Here is a 24,757-nt window from a genome sequence, read left to right on the forward strand (position 1 = left end):
TGTAAACTACAAGACTAACCCATTTTCAAGACAACTATCAGGCTGAGCCATATGAAATTGCCAATACTTATCTTTTTTTAAACCTATAAAGCTGGCTATTTCAAACAAACATTCGAGAAATACAGAGGATATCTACTCAGAAATACAACATTAATATTGTCTATTTGTTTGGATATTTTTGTCCTATGCTGCCTCTTATATTAGTCATCTTGAAAATATTTCTTGCTTCTCCCTTAGATACATGGAAAATACTACCTTTCTTGAAGACAGCTATAGCAACATGAACTTAAGACTTTAAATTGAAACAAGAATTAATAGGCACCAAAAATTGGGGATGGACGCTTGCTTTAGTTTTAGTATTACAACTTAACTAGTGAAGCAGACTAAATCATTGCGATGAGTTCTATGTTTGAAATTTGACTCTAGTCTTAGCTTTATTATGAACTGTCTAACAAATCAGAGGTGAGGTTCACGGGGCCTCAGATTTCCTGGCTGTGGGGTGAGAAGCTGGACCTACAGTCTTGAAAATCCTGCTCTGTTGCGATATTTTCTTAATTTGTTCTATTTATATATTTTTTGTACTATTGCACTTATTTGTACTATTTATAAGCCACACTCATGAGAGAAAAGGAAACTAGCAGAGTGCCTCTGGATGTACAGATAGCAAAAATGTACATGAAGTTCAGACTATAGCAACTCAAAAATAGTTTTCCAGAGAAAAGCAAGAATTAGATTAAGCAAGAGTGTCACAAAGTCATGCTGGCCTGGGCAGAGGATGGAAGCTAACTATGAGTCTGAGCTCCAGAAAAAAAGAAAAAGAAAAAGAAAGAGTCTGAGTCTGACTGTAAAAGTCCACAGGCCACCACATCTTCTGTTGAGTAGTTTTGACACAGCTGCATTAAGCATTGATGCCCTTTGGAAATATAAAGGCAAACAGTCTACTGTAAAACGTGGGTGCAATTTGTCCTCCATTAGATTCTGGCTTCCATAAAATATAACTGCCTGTATTTACACTAATGTAGACATGTTAGCTAAAATCAAATTTCTCTCAGAAATGTAAGGAGCACTCATATCTGTAACAATCTGACTCACAGCAACTCAATATAAAGACCACCCTCCATCCTGCCTATGATCATGAAGGTAATCATGAAGGAATTTTAAAAAAGAAAACCATGCACAAATGAAAAGCAAGCAAAAAGAAAACACACAGTAGGGAAGTGATAGAGATAATTAAACTAAAAATATTTACTGCCACATTCTATAAAGCACATTCCTTTCCCACCAATTTTCTCTGTACTATAAGGAAAAATACAAAATTGATTCCTTACCAGAATAAAATTGGTACTATGTTTTGGAAAGGAAATCACAGGCTATTATAGCCATTTTCCAAGCTGAATTATTCTTTTCAAATGATTGCCTGGAAATTAGATTTCCATTTTTCTTTGATCATTCATGCTCTTTCTTAGAGATCTGCATGAAGATAAGAGCTTACAAAAACCTAGCTGAAGAATAGGCAACAGGAGAATCTATACAGATGCATGTCCATCATTGGAGACCCAAGTATATATAATGTTACAAAGGCATAATAGACCAAATGTCTATATTTTGCAAAGATTTAATTTTGCAGTCTGTTAAATCTCCATGCATCAGTTATCACAGCTGTGACATAACAAATCAAAAACATGCATAGGATACTTTAAAATGAATACTCTAAGAATCTATGAAGGTACTAATTCCTATCTATATCCATACACGCAAAAAATGCAAATATGTACCTAAAATCTTTAGGACTATTTTTATTAATATAATTTTAAGATGTAATTTATTCTCTGATGATAGATTGGTTTGTAAAATATGAATGATAAAATTCTCTTTAGAGCAATGCAAACCAATCAGAAAACAAACTCATCAATAGGGATAGAAGGCTCTATATTTGTACAGATAGCACACAAACTAACATGAATAGAATATGCCCCTAGCTAGCTAGGCATGATGGCACATGCCTGCAATCCCAGGACTGGGGAGGCTGAGGCAGAAAAATCACCACAAGTTCGAGGCCAGCCTGAGCTACAGTGATTTCAAAGCTTGAACTACATAGTGAGACCCTGTCTCAAAAAATCAAAAAACCAAAAACCAAACCAAAACAAACAATCAAACAAAAAGAATATGCCCCTGACTAATGTCCATTCTCTTGATTGTAAAGTCTCTAAAACAAAGATACTAGAATAGCAGTGATGGTGAACCTTTTAGAGACAACTGCCCAAACTGCATCTCAAAAACCCAGTTATTTATCACAAAGTGTCAGCTTTGCTATTAAATCCGAATACTGAGGTTTTAGTTTAGAAAAAAACTACTCATACATTAACATCTTTTGTCTTAAAAGAAAAATGAATAATACATGTGCCATGGGTTCACCCCCACTGTACTAGTCTGTCCGCTCTTTTGTACAATCTACAGATGCTATTTTAAATTGTGTCATTATCTCACACAATACTGAGAACAAATTCCGGAGCTTTTTTAAGTTTTAAAAGCTATTTTGATTAGGAATTCACCATTAAATTATAAAGAAAGTTAGGAGTCCCATCTTTCTCATTTCTGTCCTTAATGCCTTCACCTACTAAATCTTCAAAAAATATTTTTTATGTGGATCAAATCAGCTATTACAGCCTTATGTGCTTAGAGGGTTTCGTTAACTATATTTTATATCTGAATAGGTATGCCTCACTTTCTAAGGCAAAAAAGATCTCTATTAGGCTGCAGTTGGCTTTGTTAGATACTGAAATGTTACTTTAAAAAGTCATTTTAGGATTTTCTAAAATATTTTACTACCTCTTCACCTTAGAATATCCAAATTAACTTTCATATGCACCTATCAAATAAAGCTGCACTTCAAGAAAAAATGAAAGTAGAGACGCTTATTTATCTGCAAGAGGGAATGGCAAACTCTAGGGACTGGGTCAAATCTGGCCCATTTATTAAAAATCTAAAAATATTTTACAGTGATATCAAAAGGAGAATATGTCATGCCATGAGAAAAACGCAAAATTAAATTTCAGCATCCATGAATAATTTTTTTTTTTGTAACAGTCATCTAATTTGTTAATCCAATACCTGTGGCTGCTCTTCTTCTATGACTACAGAACTAAGCAATGGCAAGAGACCATTTGTATCAAAAAGCCTAAAACATTAAGACCAATGTTTTGCAGAAAAAAAAAATGTTTAAGATCCCTGTGCTAGATGATCAGACTCTCCTGCTAGCTGCAAAAGAAAGACAGAAAAGTTTACCACGGAAGAACTAGTTTAGCGTGATATGTTGCTGGGTATGCTGGGTAATTCTCCTGGAGTCATTTTGGCTGGGTTAAACTTTTCCAGCGTGAACTGAAAGCAGTTTGGGAGTGTTTCATAATTCCCTGAGAAGCACTCTCAGAGAAAGCCCTTATCCCTTCTGAGTCTGTAATGATGGTTCAGGTCTGTGTTTCTTTGATCCCTGTTACGTGATTTTTATAAGAACTAAATCAATTTTGCACTGTAATATATTAAAGGATATTTCCATTTGATATCTAGAAGAATCTATACGATTGGTAAGAGGAATTCTGTCTGCAACCCAGAGATCTAATTGTCTTTTGCAACACTCCGTGTCCTAAGGAACCCCCTAATTAAACTGTCTGATCAGTCTGGTGTACAAAATCACACAGCTATGAGTTGCCAAGCTTTCATGCTGAAAGTAAATAATGAGAGTCCTCCCAGCCAAAAAAGGTCTTAAATGCTCAAACAGCTTCAAGTCCTTTGAAGACAGAGCATGCTTGTTTCTTATCCCTTAGCTGCTCACCCTATACTACGGTCAATAGGTGTGTTCAGAGGGAGCCTCCTATCCGGGAAGCAGTCAGGCCTCCTCAACCACACTTAGGTTGATTTAAAAATGAATAAGGGGGCTGTTTAATACACTTTCCAACACTATCTCCCTACGTGGATAATTCCATATTCGAAAAGAACCATTATTTTTTTGTTTTCATCTCTGTTATAAAAGATCATCTTTGCCTCAGGCAAGATACTTTCCGGTTTCTTTTTTTTTTTTTTTTTTTCTGAAAAGCTGAATGTCTGAATTTCTCAAATGTACCTAAAATGTATATATTTTACATTTATCTGGAGATTGGCAGTACTTCCAGTACAAATACAATATCTTAATTAAACTAACAAGTGATAATTTTTAACCAGCAAAAGATAAATATGGAAAGAGACCTGATTGGTCAACCTACCATCCTTTTATAACAGTTATTCTATTCTTGTTAGTCATAAAACAATTACCATCATCAAAGATTCAAGAGTCAAGAGTCAAAATTTAACTTATAAATAGGTTGCATGTATATGCTGATATGGTTGCAAAATATCTCCTGTTTATGTAAAAAATGTATTGCTGGAAGACAGTATGGAGCAAGGAGGCTAAAAGAATGACAATATGATATTACTTTGTAGGTCTCCACTCAGACATTTTCCTAATCAACATGCGTTAGGTCCCAGAATCTTTCTCAACAAAGTACTGGAACAAGTCACTGTGCAGCAAAACCTCTTTGCCATCCCCAGTCTAACGAAGTATTCCCAAAAATGGATTATACGTATCACAGAAGATGTACCAGCCAATCCATCTGGAGGAGGGAAGATTTGTATGGTTTAAAATACACACACTGTGACTAGAATTGTGTGTTAGTGACTGTGAGTGTGGTTTCTGATTCAATTTTCGAACGTTGGTGAACTCCTCAAAGGGAAGGTCATAAGACAAGACACACAAACGGTTGAAACTGGAAAATAAGTACCAGCCCAGCTTCACTGAACCTATTGTGATCTGCTGTCATTCAGTGCCCTCTTCTACACTGTCCACCAGACATCCCTTTTTGAGGCAAAAAATAGTCACCCTTGTTCACGCCTAAAGGGACACATGGACACACTCACTGTTTCTGAAGTAAGTGCTGATGCTGCTGCTGCTGCTGCTGCCTGTACGTTTCGATTGTGTGCTGCGGAAGATACTGCATGAGCTCCAGGGACTCTTTGATCTTTAACAGCATTTCGTAAGTCTCACGACCCCTCACCTATGCAAGAGTAGACAGAAAGAGAGGAACAAATGAAGAATCGCAGAGCAGAGCTGTTAATTCCCTGGCTCTGGTAATTCTAAGTTGTCCTACTTGCTAATATTGACCTGTAACATGGAAATCAATGCTCCTGGCACTTTTGAGTTATTCACAGATACGCACAGTGGTAAAATATTTGAGTCACCTGAGCACTTAATTCTACAGGTAGGATGGGTTTATCGTCCCTTTGGGAACTTCCTAGGAACCTGTCCAGTGACAAAACAAGAATCTACTGCAACTAGGTCTGGAAGGACAAGTTTTGAACAGGGATAAACTGTGTTTCTCTTTTAGAGAATCTCTAAAACGTAAGAGGAGAACCAGGGCCAGAAGGAGGCCAGCAAGGTACGCAGGGAACTGCAAACCCCTGAGAGTAATTAGCCACTTGAGGTTTGAACTCCAAGCTCTTCATTTGCTTCATACCAGTCCCTGCCCTGAGCATAAGGGGCAGCATTTGCCAGAACACGGGAATGGACTGATTTTTCTCCCCTGTCCTAGTCTTAGCTCTGGTGCTGGGGTCCCTTCTCTGAGAATCCTCTGAGAAGACTTCTGTTTGCATCCACCTCCTTCTAAGGTGCCTCTGCCACTCTCCACCCCACTCTACTGAGGCTTGTATCGCATCATATTATAACTGTGAACATCCTCAGTCACAGGCAAGCTCTTTGAAGACAGGAATTGTGTCCTACAGAGGCCTAATTGCTCAGGACCCAGCATTTTTGCCACTTAACAAATACCCACCAAACATATACTAAATTGATAGAGTTGGGTTTTTCCCCCGACACTTCAGTATGGTTAATTTATTTTTGCTAATCTTGAGATGTGGATTGTTACAGGGTATCTTCTGCATTAGTACAAACCTGAAATTTTATTTAAAAATAGCTTTTCAGATAATTCCTCTCTCATCAGCTGAGAACATAATTAAGTCTTCTGTAATATTTACTATATTAGAATATTTTATTTAAAGGTTATACAGCAATTTCCATAGGTAGCCTGAGAACCTTAGCTGAACTGACTCCTGATTCGTCAAAGAGCCTATTTCCCAAGGCCCAAGGTAGGTATGGCACACCCAAACCTGGTGAGTTGCTTTAACCCTGATTCAGGGCAGTAGCGTGCAGTTGGTTCTCTTAGTCCCTCTTGCCTGCATTTTGTGCCAGTTTACGTGTTATCAAGGGCCATATTGAACACCACATCTTTGTTGCCCCTCTAGTTGACAAAGATCTAGGGTAGTAAGAATTCGATGAACTGCAGTCATAATCTAATGAAATGACCTGATTAGTGACTTCCAGAGGGATAATGTTCTGTGTAAAAGCAAATGAGACTGTTACACAATAATTGGGCCAAGCCTCCTGGCTATTCACATAAAATTGAGGATTTTGCCTGACTAGGCTTTCATTGTACCACTTCCTAAAAGAAAATGAAAGTTCTAAACACAGAAAAATGATTCCTGTTTGAGAAGATGAGAGTGACTATTATCCTGATGTGATAATTACCCACTGTATATAACATATCAAATTACCATACTGCTCCTCATAAAGATGCACAAATTCTTATCGATAAAAATTGACAGTCAATATTCTATAATTATTGTATTATCAACTTTGTGAATTGTTTCCAACAGAACTTTAGGACTAAATGAATATGGCCATGCTCTGTGGGATAGTAATCATTTTACAAATAATGCAATGCAAATAAACTTTAAATACTTGTGTAAAAAACTGTGTTAGGAGTTACCTTTAAGTGGGTGGGAAAGAAAATAAAGGAACTCACACTATTAATATATTCCAAAACTGTGGAAGGAAAGGAGATTTCCATATATATATATATGTGTATATATATATATATATACATATATATATATCTTTGCATACATATATCTCTGCATATATATATACGTACTCTCTTTGCTTTATTTCCATTTCTCCCACCATTACGAAGTAAATATGGACAATCCCCAAAGTTCATATATTGAATTCCTAACTCCCACCGTGATGCTATAAGGAGGCTTTCATAGGTTGAGTCACTCAGGTAGAGGCTTCGAGAACGCATTAGGGCCTTGGGAGAGAGATCCTTGAGAGCTCTCTAGCCTTCTCTCCACCATCTGAAGAAGGGGACAGCAGTTTGCAACTCAAAAGAAGGCCCTCACGGCATGGGCAGGTTGATGTGGTGATCTCTGACCCTCAAACTCCACAACTGTAAGAAATAAATTTCTGCTGTTTATAAGCTACCCCAACTATGTTACTTTGCTGCTGTCTCTCCAACTAACTAAAATAGTCCCTTTCCCATTGACACAGCTAACTGGAAAGTGGCATTTAGTAAAGCTCATTCAAAGCAGGTTAGAAAGAGGCGATCACGGGTATCCATGGGAGACTCACTGGCAAGTACAACAGCTCATCATCTGGGGATCTTCGTTTCTTGATGGATGTCATCTGGATCCCATGTGTATTCTGACGAAAAGCTGGTGGTGAGAAACGCAAGTTTCATTGTGGGCACATTTTGGCAGCAATAATATATGTTAAACATATTTAGTTATTGAATATTAACTATATTGAATAATACATATAAGACAGCAATAGTGACAGAAACATCTGCAAGATTAAGGAGTCTGCTCTTAACCATCCATTTACTTGGTGATAATTGCTTTTACAATAAAGGCATTCTTGGCAATAATGAGCTAGGGAAAAGGTCAAAAGGAGCAAGTAAAGGAAGGAAATTCAGGAAGCTGGGAAATAGCAATTCGTTTAAGTAATTAGGCAGGAAACCCTGCATCTTGCTTGTGTGGCTCTGTGAAGAGTTGTTAAGAAAGGGGAGAAAAATTGGATTTATGTTTTATTTTTCAGATCATTCATTTCCCATGGAGTTAAATGCATGTTGTAGAAACTTTTTTTGGTAAAATGAGGGAATTAATGAATAATAAATTCTAAAACTACACCCAGCCAGAATCCAGGGTATACAGGTGATCCTGTCAAAATTCAGATATTCTGTTCTTCCTGGAAGTCACTAATTTGTAGGTAAGCAGAGTACTCAGGGAAGAGAAAGGAGCTATGCTATCAGGAAGACACAAAAGTAAAATTAGAAATGGACATATATGTATTACCTATGTCACATGTCATACACGAATTTTTTGAGGACTGATCAGAGACAGAAAGAAACAACAGGAGAAGCATAAAATACTGACAGAAGTTCATAGTGACAGTTTCTCTGTTAAGCTTCTGTAAGCACAATATAATCTGGATACCAATCAGTGGAAACACTAAACTTTTTTCTTAAAATATATCATAGCATGGTACTTTAAATTACTTGTGGTGGTGATACCAGGATTAATCAAGACACTGTCTAGAATCAAATTTCGCCCAAGTTAGCAGCTTATATGCATCAGTGGTTTTCCAACTCTACCTTCATGTATGTTGCATTATAGGTTCCTTGAAATATTTCATTTTAAAAAGCTTCCATTAGTTAAAATCAAGTTAGAAAACAACTGATGAGGTTACTGAGACCCCTAGAGGGTCATATATGTGAAGTCAGGCCTGGATCAGAGCTACTCTACATCCTTACCCACTGGGCCTCATGAAATATGTCTTTAAGTATCACTGTCTCATGGTTTCTCATTGTTTAATTCTCATTATGTCATGAGGTGGGCAGATGCTATTTTAGTCCTCATGCTTAATATCTAGATTCTGGTTCTCAAGATTTAGGTAGCATTAGAATCACTTGGAGGGCTTACAAAACACAGATTACTGGGCTTATAAAACATAGATGGCTCAGCTTCAGAGCCAAAGTGCAGTGAGGCTGTATTTTGGGGCTTAAGAATTTGCACTTCTACCCACTTTCCAGACAATGCTGATGTCACCAGTGCAGAAGTCACACTGTGAGGGTCTCCGTAATAAGAAATGCTTATGAGTATTTGATTTCATAAAGCTATAGTGTGTACTTGGGGTTCATTTTACTCTCTGCACCAAGGTTATACCTATTCCACTAACCCGGGGGCCTCACGTCATACTTGATGCTAAAGCTGACAGTTCTCATCATGTGGCTTCTCCAATATTGCCCCCATCCCATCTTCTATCTGCTGAAGACTCAACCCTACCCCACTTGGCCACTACATCTACTTACGGCGCTTCGTACCATCACCGTTCTTTGTACTGTCCGAAACTTGCTGCTTTCTAATGCTGTCTTCATCCGCCTTCCGGTCTCTTCCTGGGCAAGCACAGATCCTGGCCTCAAAGCACCGCCGGCCCAGGACTTGCCCACTAGGAATTAGAGAAACGGGAAAGAAAGCATTGCAGTCAAAGACTGTTGAGGTTCCCTGGAGTCTTCGCTGATCATCACATGCGTACCATGACCACCCATTCAGCTGCGGCTGCTCTGAGGAAGGTCTGCAGAGAGCTCAGCAGAACACAAAAGAGCTTATGTGCCACCAGCAATATTAGTAAATAACATTCCATTTGTTCTGCAAAGAACCTCCAAGCCATTAGTTGAACAGCTGTATTTAGCTACATATTTTGAAGGAAACTTGAGTTAAGCCAGGGAATGTCTGAGGATAAAATCCCCTCAGGCAGCCCAGACTTACTCAGAGAAACTGTTAAATGCTTCAGGGCCACATGAAAACAAAGGCTGTCTGATCAAAAACAATTCCAGTCAAATGTCAAGAATTCAGGTATGAAGCAAGTTGTGCACCTCCCTAGTTCTTTTTTTCCCTTCTACTTTTACCCACCTTCTTCTTTCTCTACTTTCTTACTTTTTTATGTAAGCATTCACAGCAAGAATTTAAAGCACAAGGGACAAAACCGAGGTCAGCTTTCCACTGTGCATGCAAAGTTGATGATAAAAAAAAGACAATTTCACTTTGCCCTCTGCCCATGATTGCTCGTAGAATGACTGTCTGAAAAACGTCACTCACTCTCTGGTTTCCAGAGTAACAATGATTAAAATTGGACGGCGGTTCATCCCTCCAACACAACTGCTGTTACACATGAAATTGTACAAGACTGTCGTGAATTCAGTGCCAACCTGAGCACAGGAGAAAAGAAAAAAACTGTATTAGTGATGGTCTGAGCTGATAGCTTTCCTTCTCCATTCTTCTCTCTTTTGAAAGAATTCCACTACTACTGAAGATCAATGCTTCCTTCTAGGAAGCTGTCTGACATCCATCCGCTGTGGGTTTCTCTTTCCCTTGCCTCGTGGAAAGCTTCCAGCTAATGTTTCAAATGTGGCAAACAACACAGGTGAGATAGGCTTTAACGGATCTTTGATCTTCAACCCTGTTTATTGCATGCTGATCCAAATCACTCAGAATATGGGCTACAGCATGGACATGAATATCACTAAAAAAGAGAGAGCTGGGAAAAATGTCAAAAATAGCAGCATCACTCCAAGTATATTTTCCCTACAGAGGTAAAACAGTATAATAGATTCAAGTACACATTTTCATAAATAGCATTCTGGACCTTAAAATGTTCTCAGAACAAAGTCATCTAGGTAATTTTTATTTTAATTTTTATCCATACATGTTTGCAGTACATAATGATTGTTTTTTATCATGGGGAGTTGGTATGTGTGCACAGCACATCTTAATTCTTTTAAAGTACTCATTCATGGGTAAGATAACCAAATCCCACAGAGGAACAGTCAGGTGTCAAAGATCCACAGAGCAAGTCAGCAAAGCACATGACTTTGGTCTCACTGCTCTTGCATAGTTTCTGCCACAGTACTCTGCGATGCACAACCGACTTACAAATGTACCCTCTGTTCAGGCAAAAGTCAGCTAAGGGATTCCTCTCAGACGCTCCCTTTCACAAGTCAGTGAATTCTTACATCCAGTACCTGTGCACATCCACTCCCAAATCAGTTGTCAATTGGATAGAACCCCTCTTTCTGGTTCAATTATTATCTGCCTTTATGATGGTGTGGTTGGCAAAAGTCACATTTCTATGTTAATTTATTAAATATTTAGGCATTTGAAAGGGAGGCATGTGGAGAAGAGGGATGAAAGGAAAAACAAAAAGTTGTGAGTTTGATGACAGGCACTAACACAGAGAGAGACAAATGGTAGAAATACCCCTTGTCATCCATACTAATATTTTCTCAAGTCCACCCAGTCATCCAATCTGTGTGTCTGTCATCCATCTGTGTTCTTTTTTTTTCTTTGCTTTTTACCTGGGGTGGCTCATAAGGTACCAGCACACTCTGTCTTCCTGTGATGGGGTCTTCTACATATTGGGCATGGCTGTTCCCTTCTACTCGAATCAAATGACTAGGTGGGGCAATCTGCCCTGCAGAACAGAAAAAGACAAAATAGTTAATTTACTTAACCTCATAATAAAGAAAACAAAAAGGAAATGTGCAGACAGAATGTGGGTGATCAAAGTAATAGCATGTGTGATAAAGGAAAAACATATTCTTGACAAAAGGAATAGACTCTTGCAAAGCATCTAATGTGGGAAGATATCTCAACATTTTTAGCAACACAGAGGGCTGTAATGGTGATCTGCATTTAGGAGAATGTGCCTAGGTTTTACAGTTTAACGTTAACTTTCCCAATTTTTATAGAACTGTATAACCTTATTCATGGAGGGCATTTTGCCAGGTTCCTCTGAAAATGGGAGAAAAAATAAAGCAAGAACGTGAATGTAAAGAAAATCAGTTTGAGAAAATGTTGCCCGAAGTTCAAGTGACAAAAATACTCAATAAAAAGAAGAAGGTTAGGTCTGGGGATGTAGCTCAGTGGTAGAGCATTTGCCTAACATGTGTGAGGCCCTGGGTTCAATCTCAGCACTAGAAAGAAAAAAGAAGAGGAAAGGAGGAAAGGACAAGAAAAGAAAACATAGAAGGACACAAGGGCAGACCTTCCCCTTGCTTATTCCTTGCTGCTTTTCCAACTATAGACCTTGCTTTAGTCATAAATCTAAGAAACTTGTTGGATTTATTGTGCTGAAGAGTCTCATTTGGGGAGACAAGAAAAAGGCAATTTTAAAAAGGGCCTAGCCAAAGTCTTACAAAATTGTGATATCTGCGAACACTCCAAAAGAAAGAAACTGCTCCAAGAATTAGAAGCCATAAAGTTGTTCTCATCCTTTAGCTGTGTAATCACATTCAATGAACACTACTCAGTAAAAGTAAAAAGCTAAGTGCATCAAAGGTGTTCTCTGCAACATCATCTATTTTGACATAAGAAGAAGAGGAAGAGGAACAGGAAGAGGAAGAAGAGGAAGAGGAGGAAGGAGAAGGGGAGGGAGAGGGGGAGGGAGAAGATGAGGGGGAGGGGGAGAAGGAGGAACCAACATTTTACAGAACAGTAATTCTGATGCAACAGAAATAGGTAACCAGCCTATCTCTATGGAATATCATTTATGGACTCCATGAGGAGAAAAGCCAGGCATGAAGGCATCGTTAGTGCATCCTTGTTTACAGGGACTAGAAATTCATGTGTAAAATACAGTTGTGTTAAAGAGGATTTTGATTACTTCCTCCTTTAAAATTTCTATCCATTCTCTTTCTTCCTCCGTTGAGTTTCTCTATAATCCATTACAGGCTTTATACCAACACATTCTAGATACCTATCAACATTTATATCACTGCTCTCTTTCTATAAATAACCTAAATCCCAACCCTTCCCATGCCATAAGTGCTCAGATGATTCTGGGTGCTCTCCCGGTCTCTCCTTTCTGCTCTTCAGCGCTCTCTACTAAGCCTTCCTTCTCAGGACCCTTCTATCAGATCTAAGGGAACTCTTGCAACAGTGACTTCTGTACTGTTGATGGATCTGAAGATCAGGAGATGAGACACGGCTAGGGCATGGACACAGGGCTTGAAGATAGTGCTCAAGCCACCTGCCCCCTGACACACTGTCCTTCACTCCACTGTCCCCCACAGTAAGGTCTCAGTCTTCTATTTACTTCTCCTAGTCATTATTTGTATTCTCCATTCCTTTTCTTCTTTCCCCCTTTCCACTTTGATTTGGTTCATTATTTCTCTTCTTTTATGGCCCTTCCTCTTGCCCTTCTAGCTCTCAGTACACATAGACTGAAAAATCACTCTGGGGAAGGCACTAAAACTGAATTATGTTGGAGTTGTGCCAAGAAGAACAACTACCATATTGCTCTGCTTATGTCCTCTCATTTAAAAAGCAAGAAAAATAAAACAAGAAGAAATGAAGCAGTAGGGAGACCAGTCTAGGTTAGGTAGTAATCACTAATATTAAATTAAGTAGTTCAACCACTGTGAAAGCTGCAAAATTATTTAGCATTATTCTTACATATTCTGTAGGCCAAGAAGTCAAACTGAGTAGATACAAGCTTGCAGAAGTCTGAACAGGACTTCTGATAGGTTGTTACCAACTATGAATGCTCACAGCATTTTTACACCCTGGGAGCTGTGCAGTTACAGAACGCCATCGTCCTTACCCTCATTGAATTCACGACTCAGTTCATGGTTGGGGCACCGCTTCACCACTTCTGTGACGTGCTCAGCCTTCTTGTAGACGGGCATGGCGCGGATGACAGCTCCCTGAGGAGGTGGGGTCATCACCTTGATCTGGATAGGGCATGTCTTCGCAATTTGGCAGTACAACTTCTTCAGTTCTGTGGAATACTACTCAGAGACAGGCCCAGGGTGGAAGGAAAGAGAGAAGCAAGAGAAGACCATTCAAATACAGCTATTTATTATAACCTTTACAGCTGCCTGAAGTTACGACTACTTATATGACATCTGGAAATCTTACTACAGGAAGTCATGTTCACGAATCAAATCAATACATATTTTCCATTTTAAATAAAATCATATGTTTCCAAAAGACAGCACATTTATGCTATTCCCTATTTTCTTTTCTTTTAGATGAAGATATTTGTGGTCAGAGGGGTTTAAAAAATAATACCATAAGAAACCTCATTGGGTACATGAAAACATAATGTTTTCATGAATTGAGTGATTTAAACAACAAACTGTAAAGAAAGCTTTTTGTGTTGCAGATTACAATTAATCTTGTGCTGATAATTAATACCCTAACATGTCTACCCACCATCAAGCCAGGAGCATGAGATGCCTGGCTTGCTTGGGTCACACTGAGTGAGGAAGACTGTGCTGGACCACACATAAAACACATATTATAGTCATAAATGTAAGTAACAAAGCTTCCCTTCATTTTAATTTTTTAACATGGGTATATCTAACCCATGGACTGCAAGTTAGAGCTGCAGGGAGATTCATAGAAATCAGGGATCATGGCATGGTCTTGAAATGGAATATCTGGCCAAGAGTGAAAAGATTTTATCTAAGGTCAATGAACTAGAAAACTGCAAAGCAAAAGCACCCCTAAATCACTGCACTTATTTTCTGATATCACAGGGAAAGAGAATGCAGAGCTGAAAGGGACATTTGGTTGTGTATGCCTCAGACGGCGAAGTCTAATGTAACAGCTAAGCACTGCACCAACAGGAGCCAGATGTAGACCTCACAAGTGAAGGATGCTTTTCTTCCCCACTCTGCATCCTTCAGGGAGAAGAAACTCTGTGCTGGTTGGCTGGCTGCAGAACTGGTAAAATAAAGAGCAGGAAGCATGACACCAAGAACCAAATGGAGGGGAAAAGAGTAAAAGCCCTATCCTGTGTGGCTTCCTTTTCCCACCTGTGCATCAGAACAGAAAAATCTCCATCTGGATCCTTGTAGTGTACTAATCCTTTTCACCCCCACTCTTGGGGTCAGGATCCTATCACTGCATTCCTTCTCACTCGGAGGCTGGGGTAAAACCACTTGGCACTGGAAATCCTGCGCAACAGTGGGGCACCTAGTAACACGAATCCAAACAGAGGGCAAACACACATACCAGCTGCAGTCATAAGCTGGCAGCCTCATCCTCCCAGGGGAAAGGCGGGGGGAACAGGACCCACGGCGGCCAAAGGATGCATTCGTGGTCTGTCTCACCCCAACTCTGACTAAAAGCAAACATCCTCCCAAGAAGCACCTTGAAAATGACTGCTTTATCTCTTTCTTTTGAAATATAGTATTTAATTACATAATATTTCCTTTGCTCCCAAGTATTTCAATATATGAAATTTTTAGTTAAAAATTTCCCAGTGCTAGACCAGCATTGCAAAATCAGTCCTCCATGCCCGCAGGCCAAGGATTAAACACAGCAAAAAGGTTTTACATAGCCTGAAGAAATGGGAAACATGCCAAAACTCAACCACAAAAATAAAATTGTACTTAGGAGACACTGAGTGAAACGTAGATGGATATTTTTGCTCTTGTGTTTTAAAATAATTGTTTTTAAAACAAAAGCATTACTTTAGAACCTATTAAGGACTCACTTTTTTTGAGAACTCTGAGGAAATAAGCATGTCCATTTATGTTTCAGTTAGGAGACATATAATCCTTGATGTAAGAATGAGTTTCATAAGATGAACTGTAGGAAAGGTGACTGAAACTAAATTTGTCAGCTAAAACCTGAAGGTAAATAAGGCATTCTTCCAAGTAGGGGAAGATTGCAAAAAAGAAGACTCAGTGTTTAAAGTTGGACAGTTCCTTAGGAGAAGCATTTCCTAGCAATAATTATTATACCATAAATCAAGCTTGAAAGACTAAAACACAAAAGTACTAAAAGTAAGGTTAGGCATCATCAAGTAATAATCATCGCTCATTCTTAGGGGTGAAGGCGAGTAATGTAATTCCTGAATTTCCATAATGATCCATCATAATAGCTTTATCATTTGCTGAGCTCTATTCTTAGAAATACAATCCTCACATAGTGTTCTGAGGAAAGTTATGACACAAACGGACCCCCTGAGGCCAAGAGAGTCAGAATACTGAATTGTTTAGACTTTACAAAGAAAATAAAATTCTTAAAACATACATGACAAACTCCTCCCCTAGGAAGGAGGGCAGCACTCCATGATTAAACATTCACATTTCTTCAGGTCCATAAATGTTCACCCTCACTGGGAAATGACCAGAAAGCCTCATTGTTGGGGATGGATTTCACCAACAAAGGAATGAGCCACAAACTTAGAAAAAAATTTTTTTTGTTTGTTTTTCAGAGATTTTTGAATTTCAGAATTACAGATAACAGATAATAGGTCACTATTATTATCCCCATTTTATAGATAAGAAAAGTAAAGCACAGAGAGGACTTGCCTGAGGTCAGGCAGGCGAACTGCTTAGTCCTCATAATATAACAGCAGTAGCACACCTCTCCATTCTCTTGACTCAGCAGTGAAAATTTTTATACTTACAGATTTTTCTAGTTTAAAATATTGAGACTGCTTTCTAAGGGAATTTAAAGTGCGTGCAATCTTCTCAAATGTTAAAATGGAGCACCAGACTGGTGCACTTAACATCAACTGTCTTTATTTCTCACTATCATGTTTTCTCATTTAGTTGGAGGTAGAGAAAGCAAGTGATAGATTTGGAAAAAACCTGAGCTACCTAGGAGGAAGCCTACTCACGTCAACTTTTCAATGCAAACTTTTCAAGCACATACATTCAATACCCACAATTCAAGTGTGCCACTCCTTGTCTAGTTGGAGAGCTTCCATTTTCCTTCTGCTCTTTACACTATGCCATGACAATTTAGATACTGCTGCTCAGCTAAGATTGTGGCTGGTACTGAAGACCCTATTTTCCAAAGTTAGTGATGAGGGTTTCATATCTGAATAAATCAAAGTATCTGAGCAAGGCCAAGATGTATTGGGTTTATTGCTTCTGGTCAAACTACAAAGCTTGCTAGTCAGCAACTACAGGCGAAAAAGCACTCTGATAGGATCCTCTTTTTACAAAGTCAAATTTGCCACACTGTTTGCTTCACTGTTAGCAAATCAGTACTGTTAATGTTTTTTTTCCCCCAATACCAAATTCAGTCTTCTTGTCCTATGGTGTATGAATAATTCCTCAGACTTGGCCACATTCTTTATCCTTTACTACATAGCCCTGTCATCTTTTCCAATTTTCCAGTCTTCTTCAACATCACAAAAATGGCAAGCTGATTTGGGTCATGACTTTTAAATACCCTGATGTTTCAAGCCAGCCAAGATTGTAAATCTAAATATATATGGATTCTTTTAATACTCTTCCTCTCTGGATTTCTAAAATTCATGTCTGATTTGCTCTCCAACAACGACCAGAGTCTCCATAATTATGAAGCCTAATTTATGTTTTCTTGCATAGGGATTTTTGTTTTGTTTTGTTTTAATCAGCTTTACTTATGTATAATTTCCTGTAAAGCACAGAAGTTTTTAAGGGTATAAATTGATGACTTAACAAATGTGCACAGTTTTATAATCATTTTCAAAAGCAAGATATTGGGTATTTTCACCCTTCTCCTTTTTGCCTTATCATGCAGTTGGCCACTCCATAATGCCTGGCTCTAAGCAATCATGTGCCAGTATTCTTGAAGGTGGTTTACTTTTCTAGAATTTATATAAATGGAATAATATAGTATATAATCTTGGGTGATACTGCATTTGAGATTCATCTTTGTTTTTGCAGATACCAGCATTCTACTTTACCTTGGAGTACAATACTATTATTTATGAATTCTTTACAGTTGTTCTGTATTATGAAGAAAATTATTATGAATATTCATGTACAAAACTCTGGAGGACCTACATTTTCATCTTTACTGAATACACACCTAGAAGTATAATTCTGGGTAAGCATAAGTTTAACTTGACAGGAAACTACTAAACTGTTTCATGAAGGTTGTGACATTTTACATTGCTGTCCACAGAATATGACCTTGCCAATGCCTGACTTTTGTTTTAACATTCAAGCCATTCTAGTCTATGTGCAGCCAGTTTCACTGCAGTTTAAACAATCCCCTGATGAGTTGTAAGAGTTATTCCCTTTGACTATTCTAGGTCCTTTGACTTTCCGTAACAAATTAACATTGAGTTTACCTATTCTTACAAAACTGCCTATTAAGATTTTGAATATGATTATGTTAAATACATAGGTCCTTCTGGGGAAAAATGATATCTTAGCAGTGTGGAGTCTTCTAGTGTATAACATGATATATAGCTCCATTTAATTAGGAGAGCTTTAATTTACTTCAGACCTATTTTGTAGTTTTCAGTGTTCAAACATTTATTAGCTTCATCATTCAGTATCTTATTTTTTTAAAAAATTGCTATAAATACCTTTGGCATTTTAAATTAAAATTTCTTTTTTAAAATTTTGTATATTGGTCATGTCGCTAAATTTACTTATTAGTTCTAATAGATTTTTGTAAGTATCACAGGACTTCTACATAGATGATCGTGTCACCTGCAAACAGATTTACTTCTTTCAGTTTTGCATGTCTTTTAATTCTTATCTTTTCCTAACAATAAGAATTAAATAAAGGTTCAATTTTCTATTGCTTCCATTTTAAAATTAGGCACTTAGATCACTGAATTTAGATATTATTTTAAAAATATAGCAGTTGATTTTACAAAACTCCTTTTATTCGCTATTTAGTTATATCCAAAATTTTGATGCACTGAATTACAAATATTGAAAAACATGTAACTTGCTTCTTTTGCATGTTCTATTAATCTTATCACACACCCAGTATAATAATGGATGACATTTACTCATATTTCTGAGAAAAACAATTCTTTTTCTAAGACTCATACTTGTTTATGAATTGCATTTCTAGCTGAAATTTATTTTCCCCTCTACTTTTCTCATTACCAATTAAAAAAGATTTTTTCATTGCTACTCTAAAGGTTTTTCTCCTATCTCCAGATAGATTTCTCCTATGTACAGGTATTCAATCAAGAATCTAGTTGAGTTATCCCTGAAAAGAAAAGTTTCTACTGTTAAGCCTTTTTTGATTATGCAAGTCCATTATTGAATTTCTAACAGTTTTTGGTGGATGTCAAATAGTTTAACCATTGTATTTAAAGGCAGAAGGTATCACACTCTTCAGGGTTGTCACTGTGAGAGGCAGCCATGGAAGGTTAAAACTTTTAGTAACTTTTTCCCAACTTCTCCTTTTCTATAAATTTCCTGTTTTCTTTTTCATAATTTTAATGACACGTGCACAGAGATGGTACAAGATTTCATTCCCTAATTCAGAAATACATAGTGTTAACATTTGGGACTTTATTATACACAGATCGTTACATGAACCCAAAAACTGAGGGCACATCATTAAAAATTGATATTCCTCATTTAACATTCTTGATGTTAAGTGGTTGGTGTTATAGTATTAAGGGGGATATATTAGTATTTAATCATACTTTTCTTATACAGCATACATTTTCCTCTAGTTTAAAAATAATACTAGATACCACATTTTAGTATATAAACCCCTATTAAATAGGTTTTAGATATATCTCTTGAAAAAGGGTAACTGAGTCAAATATTTTAGTGTTACAGAAAAGTCTGAAACCAATCTGAATTTTCTTCCTTAATATTAAGAAAACTAGGCATTTCTCCCTATTTCTTTGTATGGTTTTGTTTCTTCATCTTTTTTAAAAAAAGAAAGATAATGTTTCTTAATGTGATGGTGTGATGGTTTCTTTTTTTAAATTTTTTTTTGGTACTGGGGATAGAACTCTGGACCTTGTGCTTGCAAGGCAGGTGCCGCAGGAACCACTGAGCTAAATCCCCTGCCCCTGATGGTTTCTTTTTTACTGAAATTTCTTGGAAATTTGTGAGCACTTTCAACTTAAATGCACAAACTCAAATCCAGAAAAATTCTCCTGTTTTCAAATTATATTTTCATTTCATCTACTCTTATTAATTTTTAACACTATACTTACTTCACATCCTCATTTTCTATTCACCATACCTTTTATGTACTTAACACTTATAATTAGCATCTTTTGTGTTCCAGAAAAGCTAAAGTGTGCCATCTATATTTTGTGTATAATATTCCATAGTTAATTTTCTGTATTCAACTACAAAGACTACTTTCAATTTTCTGCATTTCAAATGTTCTTCTTTATCTACGTCACCTTAAGAGTCATCTATTCATTTCAGCCTGTATTTCTAGGTTTATCACTTTCTTTTACACCTTAACAGCATTTATGTTTTGTATGGCACCCAATTTTTGAATATTTCTTAGAGTTCCTAGAACAACTTATTTTACTCTCAAAGTGATTCTCTAGTGTTTTCTTAATTTAGTCTTCTAATTCATTTTTATAATTTTCTAGAAATGTATCAAAATACAGCCAGAGAGAATGTTTGCATCTTTCCTATTTAACATTTTTCAACTCAGTTCTATCAGGCTGTGTGTGTGCCTGTGCGTTTTTGTGTGTGTGCTTGCGTGGTGCCGGGGAATTAAACTCAGCCTTGCACATGCTAGGCTAGCACTCTACCACTGAGCCACAACTCCTGCCTTCGTTCATCAGGATTTCGAGTAGTAAAACTGCTAAACAATTCTATCAATAGTTTGAGTACCCAATTTAGTTCAGCACTTTTTTGGAATTCATAATATTTTAGTGGAATCTTAGCAATGACAACACTAGAAGCCGCTAATGTATTGCCATGCTGAGTTAGAAGTAAAATCTATCATATCCATTTACACATCATTCAATAATTGTCTAATAAAACTTCGTTCGGCATGTACTGTATAACACTAGGTACTCATTCTGAGTGACATAAGATTTAAAAACCCTAGAATGGGGGATCTTTTGTATCCTCATTGCCTAGGATAGTATATGACATATAAATTGAAAGAAAAAAAATCATTCAATTTTTATACCCATACAGCTCAAAATGGATCACAAACAATAATATGCATTGAGTATGGCAGAAGTATGTAAAAAGTGTTAATGGATAACAGAGAACAGAACAATCAACTGTCAAATAATAAATTTGCTATTTATTGAGCACATACTATATTCATGATTTTGTTTCAGATTTGGAAATTCAGCATTGAACAAAAACAATGTCTATGTTCTAAAGGTGACATTATTCTAGGATAAATAATATGTCAGATAGTGACAGTGCTATAAATAAAAGTAAATTACAGTAAATTCCAAAGAAATAGAGTCAAAAGTCAGGAGTTTGAGCATCCAGAGGAAAGAGGACATTATTTTATCCATGACTGTCAGGGAAGACTTTTTCGGTAAGCTGATATTTAAGAAAAATCTGAAGAAACTCCTGTGATAAGCTGGTGTAAACACATAACTGGGGGAAAAGTGTGCCACATACTAGAGCTAGCAAGTGGTAAAGTCCTGGGTGAATATGTCTGTCATGGCTAGGGTGTCGGGAAAGAAGTAAGAAAAGTTACAGATGTGGGGTGTGGTATCCTATCAAGGCTTCGGTTGGCCAGGGTAGGGGCTTGAGAAATTCTATAGGATTTAAAGGACAAGCTATCATTCGCCAACTGGATGACGCGTGTACCCATGAAGGGAAAGACAAGAGAACCAAGAGCAGGCAGAGGGCTTTCCGTGGGGACAGAACATCTTGGGTAAAAGCACAGTGATGTCAACTCTGGGGAAAAGAAAAGTCAGTGGGCTGACGCAAGAGGAGGAGAGGCAGAGGAGACAGCAAGGAGGTAAATCGAGATGCAGCTCTCAGCTTCTGAGGAGCCTTAGACCTTACAAGAAACCATGCAAGAAGAGTCACTGAAGAGTACAAGGCGGGGAAAGGAAAAATCAGTTCCGTGTATTCAGGAAAACAAAGCTGGAGAAGCTGGAGCACAGTAGGAAGTGGGGGACCCAGTGGGGATACTGAGGCCAGACAAGCGGAGAACCTAAGCTAGACCAGTAGAATGGGAGGGAAAGTGGGGAAACAGGAGGAGACTTTGGGACTTAATACGATTTAGGGTTCTTGCTTTCATCAGAGAAGAGAGGCATGAAAGCACCCAAGCAGATCAAGAACTGTTATTATTTGGAAGAAAAGAAACAAACAATACCAGTTTGCACATCCTTTTTCTCAAATCAAAGCAGAATGAATGAGAGTTTCAACATAGGGCTCTACATATTCAATATTTGACGAAGATTGGGCTCAGTCAAAGGACTTGTCAACAAAGACAAAAGACAGTTTACTTCTCGGTAAATGAAATAACATGGTCACACCAGAATTGATAGATCAGTCGTGTTATAAACAAGAAAAGGACTCAGTTTGCAAGAGCAGGAAACAGACACTTGTCTAAGAATAATAATTGAGGACAATCTTGGCGGGATTAGAAGTCAAAAGCCTAGATTCAAATTCTGCCTCTTCTATTTATTCCCTGGGTCCTTTTGTTACTTCACCTTTCACAAATACAAAATAGAAAAAAATAGATAATACATACCTCTTATTATAGAAGGAAAAATAATGAATATGAAACTCCTTAGTAAAATCAAAGAATAAAATGACAGTCATGTATTAGAATTATGACTGAAACCTCAGATTTCTAGGATCACCTACACAGTAAGAATAATGTTTCAACCTGATGAGAAAGTAGTTATTGTAAGATAATACAAGTCTCCTAAGTTTATAGAAATTTGTCATGAATCACACAGTCCCTATTTTTCTGCTAGTAATCAGGAAGTATTAATGATGTCAAGAATGAGATCCATTTGTTGAAAAAGAGTGATTTTGGTTTATCCACCACCATATATTTTATTTTATTTATTTTTAATTGTTTTTACTTTTTGGTACTGGGGATCGAACTCTGGACCTTGCCCTTATGAGGCAGGCAGAGGCACTACTGAGCTAAATCCCTGGCCCACCACCATATATTTTAAATACACTTCCACACAGCCATGAATATAGCTAATATAATTTGTGTATTTAAAATTTGCTTCTATGACATTGTCCTCTATCCATGGGAATCTGCTTTTCTCATTGCCCATGTTTTAAAGATCAACCCATGTACTTACAGACACACACATTTCATTCATTTTAATAGTTGGAAAGTAGGAGGGAAATGAGATAGGATGGGGGAGAGGCTTTTGATCTAACTATGATAATTTATTTAACGAAAAGATTTAGAACAATATGAAAAAATATGAATATTCTGAAGTGTCTTAATTTACTGGCTGATGTGTGCTTAATGTATTATTTCCTCATTTAAATCTTAATGAATAAATTCAGCATAGGGACCATTCATTTGGAAAATTACTGTAGTTATCTGATTTCAGAAGACAGAGAACACAGGTAGTAGAACCCCGAACGAATTTTATAGAAAGTCTTGTCTAAACTTTTTTTCTGTCTGTAATTTGCAGATAAAAATTGAAATTTATAAGGTGAAATTTATTCTTTAATTCAATAAAAGTTTATTGAGTACTTGCTCAATCCAGGCTCTGTCCTGGCTACTAGGGAATCAGTCATTTCCTTAATCTTAAGGGAGTTGATCTAAAGGAAGGGATGACATTCAAGAAATTACTTCTAATATTATGATACAAATTCTGAAGCAAAAGCAGGGAAAGAAGGCAAAACATGAAGATCTGGAGATTCAGGAGGGCAGCCCTGCCTGAAAAAATATATTTCTAGAAGTTATACAATGAAATCTAGGCAATTATGGGGCACACACAGACTCCCTTACTTCGGCAGAGGTAATGTTTTTGTACTATATAATATTCTAATTACAGAGTTTCCACAGAAAACCAACCTGACACTTTAAACCAAGGGATTGATTCTGTGTTTCTATTATTGAGTCACCCTACTTCACGGCATTTTTAGCTTAAGATATCTTTGCTAAGACTTTCTTAGAAAGGTAAATCCTCAGGATTTGAGCTTCAAGATCATTTGGTTCAGCTACCTCATTTCCAAGTGAGAAACCCAAGCCCAAGAAAAGAGATGGGATTTGCTCAGCATTCGGCAAGTAGGACCATGCTGACACACGCATCACTGCTCCTGCCCCTGGATCCTGTGGCCGTAACACTCATGGCATGGGGACAGAGTGGAATTGTGTATTTGGTACCAGCAAATTTACACAAACACACAATTTAAAAAACCATGAATACACAAGAATAAAGCTCAGAGGTCAACTTTAAAAAATATGATCATCGACTTTCTGGGGGATAATATAAGGATACTGGTTTTGCCTCAGTATCAAGTCTATTTTAATTTAGTAAATAAGTTTGCCTAGAAATTGATATTTTCCTTGGTAAATATTCTCCAACTAGGAGCCTGAAAGTAAATGTATCACAAGATGCCCATTCATCATTCCTAGAAGCAGCTCCACAATATCAGGTCTTGGGGTGGGTTAGTCAGTGGTAGAGTCCACCCATCACTTTAGATGTGTAGATGAGATATGAGGTGCAGGTGTCTCTTTAAACTCTGCAGAATTTCACGTAAAATTAGAAAATTCAATACTGTGATAGAAAAAAAAAGAATAAAGCACAATTATAAGAATTTGCTTCTAAAGATGACAGTGGTTGATCTTTCTACAGGAGTCATGAGCACCTGCTATCCACCGAGGAATTTCAGACCACTCACATCATCTCCCTGAACCTTGAGCCACTCGTTCCTAGAAAAATAAATGAGTGAACTCTGTTAGGTGCCCTCTGGTGCTTCGTCCACTTTGAATACATTATGACTAATTGCAAACTTATCAGAGGACCCTGTTTTCAGGTTCAAGTTGCCCATGTAACACTTTAACAAGAATGTGGAAGAGAAAGTGTGGCAATCTTTCTGAAAGTGAGGACAATATATAAAAAGATCAGGAATCAAGACATGTATATATGTGTGTATATGTATGTTTGTTTATATATAATATGTATATA

The 24,757-nt window shown here is 37.3% G+C and overlaps 1 protein-coding gene across 8 annotated transcripts in view; it reads right to left on the minus strand.

Moving 5' to 3' along the window:
* The window catches only part of Tp63 (tumor protein p63), a 205,854-nt gene that overhangs the window by 18,177 nt on the left and 162,920 nt on the right, over positions 1–24,757 (minus strand). For 4 of the 8 annotated variants that reach the window (XM_021255678.2, XM_087186711.1, XM_004834791.3 and 1 more), the window contains 6 exons: positions 13,520–13,706; positions 11,274–11,389; positions 10,018–10,127; positions 9,243–9,367; positions 7,493–7,575; positions 4,948–5,084 (listed from right to left, as the gene is read on the minus strand). In XM_021255678.2, coding sequence (XP_021111337.1) covers positions 4,948–5,084; positions 7,493–7,575; positions 9,243–9,367; positions 10,018–10,127; positions 11,274–11,389; positions 13,520–13,706 — 758 coding nt within the window. Of the gene's footprint in view, positions 1–4,947; positions 5,085–7,492; positions 7,576–9,230; positions 9,368–10,017; positions 10,128–11,273; positions 11,390–13,519; positions 13,707–24,757 lie in introns of all 8 variants that reach the window. The other 4 variants (XM_004834790.3, XM_021255679.2, XM_004834792.3 and 1 more) reach the window with 1 other exon arrangement.

This window comes from Heterocephalus glaber, unplaced genomic scaffold, assembly GCF_053883595.1.
Source record: "Heterocephalus glaber isolate CG9 unplaced genomic scaffold, H.glaber_assembly_v1.0 deba00001504, whole genome shotgun sequence".
NCBI lineage: Eukaryota > Metazoa > Chordata > Mammalia > Rodentia > Bathyergidae > Heterocephalus > Heterocephalus glaber.